Genomic DNA, 12,198 nt, shown 5'->3' on the forward strand with positions numbered 1-12,198 from the left:
GCCCCCATAGGAAACCCTGAATCCAAAATTGGATTGCAAAGGGTTGATTTAAGACCCTGTCAGGTAAACCTGGTGTCTATTATCAGGTACACAGGGGCAGAGTATCCGTCTCCACAACCCTTGTGTCCGACTTTGCCAGAGCTCACAGGTCTCTTGTAGATTCAGGACCCCACGGCCCAATGCCCGCTACCCTACAGATATTACATACTGAATTCACAGATGGTTTTTCAACCCCGGCAGTGTGACTGGCACTACTACACGGACACTAGGCGGGCACTACTACACGGACACTAGGCGGGCACTACTACACGGACACTAGGCGGGCACTACTACACGGACACTAGGCGGGCAATGCTAAGGGGACACTGGGCTGGCACTACTATGGGGACACGAGGCTGGCACTACTACACGGACACTAGGCGGGCACTACTATGGGGACACGAGCCTTGTGCTGCTAGGGGGATACTAGGCTGGCAGTACTACGGGGATACTAGGCTGGCACTTAGGGGAACGAGGCTTTCGCTGCTACGGGGACACTAGGCTGGCAGTACCATGCGCACACTAGGCTGGTACTACTAGGGGACAGTAGGCTGGCACTACTACGGGGACACTAGCATGTAGTGATATGGGGACCTTGTGGCTGGCATAGTTATGGGGACACCTTTGCTGCTATTACTATGGGGGGGCCTCTGTTCTGGGGGCACTGTGGGTAACTCCTCAGGACTTTGTTATCAGAACGCTGCCATGTATACCCGGGCAATGCCAGTTAGGATTCCCCAACTATAAGTACTCAGCTTAGCCATAGCAGGCGCCCCAGCGCCCCAGCCCATAGTAACACAGCAGAGCCCCCATAACAAGAGCCTGTTCCCATTTGCCATGCTGCACTTAACAGATGAAGGTGACAGTTGGCGCCTCCTGAGGACATCACCTCGTATTCCCCTTATTGCCATCATGTCAGCTAGTATTACTGCTCCATTACAGACTGATGGACTACAAGAACCACAAGAACCTGACAGGCTGCTCTAATCTTCTCCTCTTCTCGGCCTGTCACACCGGCGCCCTCTGGTGTCTCAGATATAAACTGCACTCACTGGAGAAATCAGCGCCCAACTAAACCATAGAGCAGACGACCAACGGACTAGAGAGTCTACCGTTAAAAACCATAGAGCGCGGCCTGCTCGCTTCCGCCGGAAGTCTAGTGACCATATCTTGACACTGACTGCTGTACGGCGATTCCTACTGCTGCACCGGTAAGGGGGGCTTATTATAGACCCTGCGGAGGGGTTAACCATTTGTGGGGCGGAGCACTGGCCTTAATACCGAGACAGTTTTCGGCGGCACTGCAAGTCCCAGCATGCTGCATATGTATGTAGTGAGTGACGGCGCAAGGCATGCTGGGACTGCTGCTGGGACTACAGGCCCCCGTCTGCACGCCCTTTAGGGTGTACCTCGATGGCGTCGTTCACACCCACGTCTTCCTCTGCGGTTTGGTTGCGCCCGCGCCGCGCTCTGTTTCCCTGTTTGCGCACCCAGAGTATTCCTCGCGGTCAGCAGGGACGTGTAAATGTGCGCGGAGAGGCGTGAAATACTGCGCAGAAGGGCGGGGCTCACACGGGGCGTTAGATGTGTATTACGCTGCGCTGTATGTCCTGTGAAGCGCGGTATTCGCAGACCGTCACATACAGCGCCGCTCGCTGTTTCGCTCATATTTGCGCATAAGCATTGTGTAATATGTGCGCCAAAAAAACCAAAGCGCAGCTTGTTGTAGTTTGGCGCCAGCCGCCGATTGTTGTCTAGCGGCCCGTAGTAGGTGTGTGCGCCAAGGGAGAGCGGGAGACCTAAAGAGAAAAACGGGAAGGCTGCGCAATATAATACCGGCGCCACAGCGGTACAACACCACGGGGGCCGCAGGGTCTGCGCGGACAGAAGACATCTGGGCCTCATTACCCGTCATTTAACCCCTTAGTGACGGAGCGTTTTTGTTTTTTTCCCATTTTCGTTTTTTCCTCCGTAGCTCCTCTATTTATCCGTCGCTGTGGGCGGGCTTGTTGTTTTTTGCGGGACGAGTTATATTTTTCAGCGGTGCTCTTTAATGTACCGTATATTTTTTAGTTTTTTGGCGACATAGTTGAGTGAGCGCTCATTTCGTCCTGACGTTTCCATCGGTACCTTTTTCGCATACAATTGACTTTTTGATCACCTTTTTATTACATTTTTTTCTCAGAGATTGGGGGACCAAAGAAGTGCATTTCGGGCGTTCTTTATTTATTTTTATTTTTTTTCGGCCCACGTTCGCCGTGCGCGGTAAATACTACATTACTTTGATAGATCTGACTTTTTACGGACGCAGCGATACCAAACACGTATTTTTGGTTTATTTTTTTTTTTTTTTTTTTTTTTTTTATTGCAAATATGGCAAAAAGATTTTTTTTTTTTTTTAACTTTTATTACTTTTTTTTTAATAACTAAAACTTTGTTTTTTTTTACACTTTCTTACAGTCCCCAAGGGGGACTACAACCGACGCTGCTTTGATCGCTCCTGCAGTATGACGTAATGCTATAGCACTGGCAGAGGGGAGGAGGGGGGGCGGGTGTGCACTGGCAGAGGGGAGGAGGGGGGCGGGTGTGCACTGGCAGAGGGGAGGAGGGGGGCGGGTGTGCACTGGCAGAGGGGAGGAGGGGGGCGGGTGTACACTGGCAGAGGGGAGGAGGGGGGCGGGTGTGCACTGGCAGATGGGAGGAGGGGGGCGGGTGTGCACTGGCAGATGGGAGGAGGGGGGCGGGTGTGCACTGGCAGAGGGGGGCGGGTGTACACTGGCAGAGGGGAGGAGGGGGGCGGGTGTGCACTGGCAGATGGGAGGAGGGGGGCGGGTGTGCACTGGCAGAGGGGAGGAGGGGGGCGTGTGCACGCACCATTTATCCCCCAACATGCAGAGGGAAGAGCAAGTAACACATGTGAGGGTGCTGATGAGCAGCCACTGACTCGCCCTCCTTCTACTGAGGGGGGCGGCTGCTTACTGCTTAACCCTACACAGGAGTAGATGCAGGGTGTCGTACCACATGGTACTTGTAGTGCACCATGCAGGCCTACAGCCTATTGGTGACGCCATATTTGAATCTAGTGGGCTGCCCGGCACCCCACAGGTGAACCACGCTGGCACCCTGGGCTCCCGCAGAATTCAAAGCCGCACTTAATGTTACTGGTAAATACGAGGTATTATTTAAAGGGGTTTTCCAGTGAAATACGATGGATGTCCAATCATCAGGATCGGTCATCGGGGCTCCAACCGATCAGCTGAGTGGCTGCATGCTGTCAGCACCGCTTGTAACTGCAGGCATTGAGGCTTCTGCTCCAAATAAACAGAGGTCATAGTGGAAGTCTCTGCGCCGACGACCTCATAGTGGCCAGCGCTTGTAACTGCAGGCATGACTCCCATTGATTCCAATGAGAGCCGTTCCTGCAGTTACAAGCGGCACTGACAGCATGCACCCACTCAGCTGATTGGTTGGGGTCCCGAGCGTCAGACACTGGCCGCTCAACTAGGTCATCAATAGTATTTCCACTCGAAACCCCTTTAATATTTTGGCTAAAATGCGTGAGCCCACTACCCTCATCAAGGGTCCTCACTTATTGTGGGTCCCTACACTGACATCAATCAGAATCACAGATAGTGGCCATATACTTACTGATATACCAACACCAGAGGGCAGTAGAGAGGTTCTAATGATGTCTGCACTCCAAGGAGGAAGAGCAAAGTTGTGGAATTGTGGAAAATCCAGATGCTAACTATGAGAAGGCCGCCTGCCAGGTGACGGGACTCCACACCGAGGGTTGGGTGTAGCAGAAGCATGTCACCCCGCCAGTTGTCAGTAGCTGGGAGAGCGTCCGTGGAAGCCCCCGGGGCTGGAGGACCTCGGTCGTGGACAGTGGAGTAGTCACAGGGTGAACAAAGAAGGGGTCACAGAGTGAGGAAAAAGTTTTCAGCGCTACTACAGTGTCCCCCCCCCCCCCCCCCCCCCCAAATAACACCCTGTCTCATATTCATTTTTGCCCCAAAAAAGACGAAAATGAGCAATGTCTTATTTACCTTGCCTAGCCAACGCTCTCTGGGTCCCTGACCCTGGTCTCCATAGCTCCGTTGTGCGTCCTGACCGATCACCACCTCCTGGTTGCGGGATTCATAAATCCCGCCTCCAGGAAGCAATGGCTCTGATTGGGTCAGTGAGTGCTGCTCTCAGCCAATCACAGCCGTCATGTTGGTAATGAAGATATATTTGGTATTACTGCGTCCGTAAATAAATTACCTGCGGAATAAGTTGGCCCTATACAAATAACAAGATTGTATTCAGACGGGCATGGGACGTGTTGGACGGGCATGGGACGTGTTGGACGGGCATGGGACGTGTTGGAGCTGAGGAACTCGGGCACAACACGGCGTCAGACCCCTCCGTGCGCGCTCTGATCTGCGCGGACCTTCACCTTACATATCCTACTTTCGTCTGTAAAAACGGGCAAGAATAACGCAAGCATCTTTTTTGTAGAAAAACATAACTAAAACAACGGCAGCGTTAAAGGGATTTTATTTTTGCGGGTTTTTTTTGTTTTTTTTTAAATCAAATAGTTGCAGGTCGGGCCTCATGTCCGCCAGCAGATCGGATTCCGCATGGGGTCCTACCCGCGACCGAGAACACTGCCTACCCGTCCGGGTCTTCTATGTTCTGCGCTGTGCGTGTGCGCGAAGTGAAGTTTTTTTTTCTTTTAAAACTCCTTTCCCGCGGAATCGGCGGCCCGTCCCCAACCCTGCGGATCGGACGGTTTCTATTGACTTCGATGAAAGCCGTCCATGCGGGAACCGCACCGAAATGGAGCATGCTGCAATTTGTTATCCGACCCAAGTGCGGCCGCCCGTGCTTCCTTATGGGCGGCTTGATTTGCGGATCCTGCTGTCCGTGGACATCGGGCCTCAGGCTCTCAATAGCAAAGTAGAAATTCGGGGACTCAAAGACCAATCCATCTTCTTAAAGTGTTCCCCTGTGAGACGCGAGGCGGGATATAAATATAAAAAGTAGGAACCTGCAGTATAAAGTTATTGTGTTCTGTAACCCACATAGTAAATGCCACAGAACAACCCCCCCCCCCCCAATCGGTGGGAGTTCTTTTATATTTGGTTGGTTTTTCTCCGCCCCTTGTACAAAAAAATGTTACATAATTCATCATAGAAACCCAAAAGTCCATTTCCTGCCGCTGACGCCTCCTGATGAGGATAGCGTTGTCTGTGGAGTTCGCACTTGCAAGCAGCTTGACCCTTTCTGCACATGCATCGCCCATTCATCTCTATGGGGGGGTTCGCACGCAGAAGGCAACGAGATGCCGGCACATGGGGGCCCAGCGCTGGAACAAGGCACCCAGTGAGTATGAAGCACCGCTCCGCAGACTCCCCGTTCGCTCACCTCCGATCCTAATGTAGTTTATGGGGTTCAAACTTGATAACAGCTTCCCTTTTAAGTGACCCTCCCCACCCTAGGCCTGGACAAACAAAGATGGCCGCAACCCCTTCTCTGACTGCCTGAAGCGCACTCTGCATTAGTATGCGACACCACCCCTGCTGTGATGAACCAGATCTGTCTACAATACACAGGAGGAGACCCTTGACTTCTATGGGAAACTATCCTAGTGACCAATGCAATGAGGGGGAGGAGGTGAGCTGTGACCCTCACCTGTTGTGAATGGTGGATCCTGTGTTATCTAAATAGAGTTGTCACCTGTCAGGCGAGATTACACAGTGATGTTGGTGAGATGACTGCTGAGACGTTTCCTCTACAGAGCAGCAAGTACCAGACTATTGTTAGGCTTAGTGGTCGGGGTGAGAACTGCAGGATTTCAGGATTCTTTCACTATAGATTATGAGATGGAAATATTCAAAAATAAGGAACGCCAAAAATTGTTAAAAATATCTAAACCTAAAACCTTGATTTCTACAATAAGTTGTTTTTTGATGCCGCGTCCCTTTACATCTGGCTGACTGTGTTTTCTCTCCAGGACTCATCATGATTGAGGTTGTCTGCAACGACCGCTTAGGGAAGAAAGTGCGAGTAAAGTGCAAGTATCCTTCAGATATCCGCGCTGACTGGAGCTGATCACCCCCCGGCTGGTATCGGAGGGGGCGGATGAAACCCAGTGACCGTGCGCCGAGGAAGTTCTCCCCGGTGACTGGGCTTCCTCCTTCCTTAGTGGTATGGTCCATCTCTCCCTGCAGAAGTAGTCCCAGGCGGCTCCTGTGGTGCAGAGAAGGCTCTGCGCTCCCCTGGATCGGTCGGGGGGTTGACCAGATATCCTCTTGTTATATCTTGGTGCGGGCGATCGTGGTATTTGGGTTATTTCCTTAACTCTGTGTTGTGTAGCTCAGAAGACACCATCCAAGACCTGAAGAAGCTGATAGCCGCCCAGACGGGAACACGATGGGAGAAGATAGTCCTAAAGAAGTGGTGAGTACCTGTGACACTTGGGGAAAAAGAAACCCACACAATATAGGGTTAATTAGACTCCGGAAGTTCTGCTACACGTTACAGTTCATAGTCTCGGCTGTAGAGGGCAGTATTTTACTGGTTAGTGCTGGTGTAGCCTGCACTGTTTAGTCTATATGGGGGCAGTTATTTGGGCAGGGCAGTTGTGGGATCACAGCAAGTATTTTGTACCGATCCTCAGTTACAGTCTGTATTATTACCCACAGCTGCATTCACAATGTTGGAACCTTCAGAGCAAAACTCTCCCAGCATTACCTGCCTGCATTGTTCCTGCGCAGAGATTGCTGGGATTTGAGCCCTGAGAAATGTCCCCTCTCCGGCAAGCTCTGTGCACACATCTGATGTTGGGAGTACGGACTGTACCCCTCTGTTATAGGAGCTCCGCTAAGCTGTTAGGGTTATGCCTGTTAACCCCTTAGTGACGGAGCTTTTCTGCTGTTTTTTCCTCCTCCCTCCGTAGCTCCTTTATTTATCCACCGCCGTCGCTGTATGAGGGCTTGTTGTTTTTTGCGGGACGAGTTGTATTTGTCATGGTGCTATTTATTGTACCATATAATGTACTGAAAAACTTTTTTTTCGGCCCACGTTCGCCGTGTGGGCGGTAAAAAATGCATTACTTTGATAGATCGGACTTTTATGCACGCAGCGATACGAAACACGTATTTTTGGTTTATTTAGATTTTTTTTTTTTAATTGCAAATATGACCAGGGTTTTTTTTACGTTTATTACTTTTTTTTTAATAATTAGTAAAACTTTTTTGCTCTTAGTTTTACACTTTCTTTTTAAAAAGTGATGCTTTGATCGCTCCTGCTATAGCATTACGTCATACTGCTTTTTGACAGGCAGCCTATCAAGCCACCCCACGGGGATTGACAGCGGCATTTAAAGGGTTAATAGCCTATTGCCCACGGGTGTCAGCTGTAATAAAACGCTGACGCCCGCGCCGTATGGAGGGAGATAGCACCGCTATACATGTCCTGCATTAGCAGGACGTAAAAACATTATGGGGCGGTCACTAAGGGCTTAAGCTTGATGACTGTTTCCAATGAGAATCATCAGAATAGTGAGTGCAGCTCTGAAGTATAATACAGGATGTAACTCAGGATCAGTACAGGATAAGTAATGTATGTACACAGTGACTCCACCAGCAGAATAGTGAGTGCAGCTCTGGAGTATAATACAGGGTGTAACTCAGGATCAGTACAGGATAAGTAATGTATGTACACAGTGACTCCACCAGCAGAATAGTGAGTGCAGCTCTGGAGTATAATACAGAATGTAACTCAGGATCAGTACAGGATAAGTAATGTATGTACACAGTGACTCCACCAGCAGAATAGTGAGTGCAGCTCTGGAGTATAATACAGGATGTAACTCAGGATCAGTACAGGATAAGTAATGTATGTACACAGTGACTCCACCAGCAGAATAGTGAGTGCAGCTCTGGAGTATAATACAGGATGTAACTGAGGATCAGCACGGAAGTAATGTTTTTACAAAATGACTAAACTTTTTATGAAGATTATATATAACTTGGAAAACGGTGTTCAAATGTGGAGGCGCCTTTTAAGAAGGAGTCTGATTCTTAAAGGGATTGTACCAGAATTTCGGGTTACCCTATGCACAGGATAAAAGATAACTTGCTGATCGGTATAGGTCTCACCCCTAAGACCAGCACCGATTTCAGGAACGGGACTCCCGTGTCCTGCTCTCTTCTGGCTGCCGGCTCGCTTCATTCCTCACAGTGGCGTTCACATGGAGGGAGCGCTGGTTCAGCATTCGCAGTCAGCGCTCCGATCCTTTCATTGTGGCTGATGGAAATACCTAAGCGGTTGCTCTTGGCTATCTCCGCAGTCCCATTGGATGCGATAGGAGCGCTAGTGCCCTTGTGCAACCAGCGATCCATCCAGGCTCCTCTCTTATACGGGATGGGGACACGACCCCACCCCGGAGACCAGCGGGGAGACCCCCACCGATCGGCAAGTTATCCCCTATCCTGTGGGTGGGAGTATGACTGGACCTTCTGGCACACCCCTCTTAATAAGCATGTACAATATCTAAGTTACATGTGTGTGTTCTCCATTTCTAGGTACACGATATTTAAGGACCACATTCTAATTGGTGATTGTATCCTTTTTGTAAAATTCCCAGCGCTCTGAGGCTCGGTTCACACTGGGCGGATTTGCTGTGGAAATTCCGTCTGGAATCCGCCTGCAGCCGCTAATCCTGGGATTAACCACCCATGTGGATAAGATTTCTCTGAAATCTCGCCCACACAGGACGGCGCAGCAAAGCTGTCAGAAGCCGGCGCTGCGGCGCGGATTCGCCGGCCGCAGCATGTCCATTTTTTTTTTTCTTCCGCTGCAGCCACGCTCCCCAGAACCCACGGCTAAGTGCCGTGGGTTTTGAGGAAGCGGATTCTTGGCGGACATCTCGCGGTTTTTTACTGCGGTCAAACTTCAAGATTTCCGACCGGAATCCACCCAGTGAGAACCCAGCCTTATACTCTGTGACTCTATTACCGGGCGAGCAATGAATTGGGAAGATGCTGTCCTCCTCCAACTGCAAGACGTCCCCGAGTCCAAAACGGAGCAGCCCTACTGCCTTGTTCGGTAATGTAGATGCATTGAACCTGGCAAACGCCACGCAGCGGCTCCGTTGTACGTGGTTTTCACAACCGGCGCGGTACGATCTACGGAGTGGAGTTCCATAGCTACAATGATGCTTTCTTTGCCGCACCTTGTGACCGAGCCCTAAGGCCTCATGTCCGTGGCACACGCGGATATTTCATGCGGATTTCCTCAGCGAATGCACTGCGGGTCATCTTAAAAATGTATTTCTTCTTTCCCTTGCTGGAGATCGCGGATGATCCGCGGTGCATCCGTGTGTAAAAAAAAAAAAAAAATCCGCAATCCCACCTCTCAGCCTTTCCCCACCTCCCTAATTGCTTCTAACCTTCAAATCCGCAGCGGATCCACAAATGCATTGGCAGATGCTCTGTGGATCCTAAGCTCCCATAGAGATGAATGGAGCCAGATCCGTGCGCAACCCGCGGTAAAATAGAGCACGCTGCGATTTATTATCCACAAATCATTTAAAATCAAATACCCAGGACTTAACCCCGTAGTGACCAAGCCTGTTTGCGCCTTAATGACCAGACCACATTTTGGAAATCTGACACCTGTCACTTTAACAGAATAACTCCGTAAAGGTTTTGCATATCCCAGTGATTCTGACATTGTTTTTTCCCCACATGTTATACTTCATTTAGGTGGTAAAAATAGATCAATAGAATTTGTGTATATTTATTAAAAGGGACAAAATTGGGAAAAATTTTTAAAAAATTTGCTTTTTTTCACATTTTCAATTGCAATATCTTAAATCTGTGTGGACATACTGCACACATTTTTGATAAGATGATGTTTCCATCTGTTTGCATTATTCTGGACGCACATTTGAAAGCTTTCGTTTTTTTTAACCATTTAGACATACAAATTTAACATTGATTATCAACATTTTGAGGAACACTTTGTTTTCCTGCACCAAGCCAAGATTGCAAAGGCTCATAGGTGTCAGAATGATAGATACCCCCACAAATGACCCCATTTTAGAAACTGCACCCCTTAATGTATTCTCTGAGGGGGGTCAGGAGTATTTTGACCCCACAGTTAGTTTTTTAGGAGTTAATGCAATTTAGAGAAGAAAAATTAAATTTCACATTTCTGCAACTGTCATTTTAAAGGCAGGATTTTTTCTACAGTGCACATGAAATGAGGATTTACACCCCAAAATGGATACCCCCTTTTTTCCTGTGTTCAGAAACATACCCATTGTGGCCCTAATCTTCTGTCCATATGCACAACGGGGCCCCAACCGAAAGAAGCAGCCTGTGGGGCTTTCAGAACAGACATTTTGCTTAAAGGTGATTTAGGCCCCATTGCCCACTTGTAGAGCCCTTGAGCGGCCACAACGACAGAGAACCCCCACAAATGACCCCATTTTGAAAACTAGACCCCTTAACAAATCATCTAGGGGTGCACTGCGTATTTTGACCCCAAAGTTTTTGATTGAATCTAAGCAAAGGGGAAGGGAAAAATAACGATTTACGTTTCTTTGGCAATTGTGTCATTTAAAAAAGTTTTGTTTTTTTTGTACAGCACACATAAGAATGAAGACTTTCACCCCAAAATGGATCCCCCCGTTTGTCCTGTGTTCAGAAATATACCCATTGTGCCACTAATCTTATGTCCGTATGCACAACGGGGCCCAAAATTAACCATTTCCAGTCCAGTTTATATCCTGGTTTGCCTAGGGGGCTTACTCTTTTTCTGCCACTATACAACGGCCCAATTGGGCAGGACGTAAAAACACTATGGGGTCACTAAGGACTTAAAGGGGTTGTCCCGCGCCGAAACGTTTTTTTTTTTTTTTTTAACCCCCCCCGTTCGGCGCGAGACAACCCCGATGCAGGGGTTAAAAAAACAAACCGCTCAGCGCTTACCTGAATCCCGGCGGTCCGGCGTCTTCATATTTACCTGCTGAAGATGGCCGCCGGGGTCTGCTTCCTCCGTGGACCGCAGCTCTTCTGTGCGGTCCATTGCCGATTCCAGCCTCCTGATTGGCTGGAATCGGCACGTGACGGGGTGGAGCTACACGGAGCCGGCATTCTGCACGAGCGGCTCCATTGAAGAGAGCAGAAGACCCGGACTGCGCAAGCGCGGCTAATTTGGCCATCGGAGGGCGAAAATTAGTCGGCTCCATGGGAACGAGGACGCCAGCAACGGAGCAGGTAAGTAAAAAACTTTTTATAACTTCTGTATGGCTCATAATTAATGCACAATGTACATTACAAAGTGCATTAATATGGCCATACAGAAGTGTATAGACCCACTTGCTGCCGCGGGACAACCCCTTTAAATGAAGTGCGGACGCCCAATGCTGCTTTACAGCCGGCTAGAGCTGCGAGAGACCCGCACGGATTTCATAAATAAACTCCGCCTGTGGACATTGGGCCTAATGGTTGATGTGATCACTGGCAGCCGTCCGGGTATTTGCACTCATCAGTCGGCCTCGGCTCTTGAGTAATGTCTCCATCGTCCATAGCTTGTATGCATCCAAACTAATATTTCCTTAACCGTTTCCCCTCCAGATGAGATCCACGATGGGATGAACCTGGAGCTCTATTACCAGTAACCCGGAACTTTCACTCTTCCCCCCCCCCCCCCCATCACCACCACCCAGTTCTCTGTTTTATGGTGTGACACAGTCTGGAATTCGACTGCTTGGATCAGTGGAGGAATGCATCCTATCATATGCTGACCATCAGAAAGACTGCAGCCGCCGTTTTGGCTTGCGTTGTTTTTGGATAATTTTTTTTTTTAATAATAAAGATAATGTTCTGTACATAACTGAGGAGTCTTGGGTTACTGTTAAGGCCCTTTTACACACAACTATTTTAATCGTTGCGTGTAAATGTGTGCCCATTGTGCACTTTTCATCCATCGCTGAGTTCAGTAAACTCCTTTGTCCCTGATAAGAGGGACCACACGCTGAGTTCTCTGTGGGCAGCGCTGATGGGATTCTTTCAGCTGCTGTCCAACTAAAGAACAAGAGTGATGTATTTAGAGAACAGACCACCCACTGTTCTCTAAATACATGCAAATGAAGCTAGT

The 12,198-nt window shown here is 49.2% G+C and overlaps 1 protein-coding gene across 1 annotated transcript; it reads left to right on the plus strand.

Annotated features, from left to right (window-relative positions):
• The first annotated feature begins 1,129 nt into the window (after nucleotides 1-1,129).
• Nucleotides 1,130-11,934, plus strand: LOC136612825 (ubiquitin-like protein 5). The gene is made up of 5 exons (XM_066593528.1): nucleotides 1,130-1,250; nucleotides 6,041-6,104; nucleotides 6,403-6,486; nucleotides 8,616-8,653; nucleotides 11,676-11,934. Exons 2-5 carry the CDS (start codon nucleotides 6,049-6,051, stop codon nucleotides 11,717-11,719), a joined length of 222 nt encoding a protein of 73 aa, XP_066449625.1. The 5' UTR covers nucleotides 1,130-1,250; nucleotides 6,041-6,048; the 3' UTR covers nucleotides 11,720-11,934.
• Nucleotides 11,935-12,198: the final 264 nt, after the last annotated feature.

This window comes from Eleutherodactylus coqui, chromosome 2 (assembly GCF_035609145.1).
Source record: "Eleutherodactylus coqui strain aEleCoq1 chromosome 2, aEleCoq1.hap1, whole genome shotgun sequence".
NCBI lineage: Eukaryota > Metazoa > Chordata > Amphibia > Anura > Eleutherodactylidae > Eleutherodactylus > Eleutherodactylus coqui.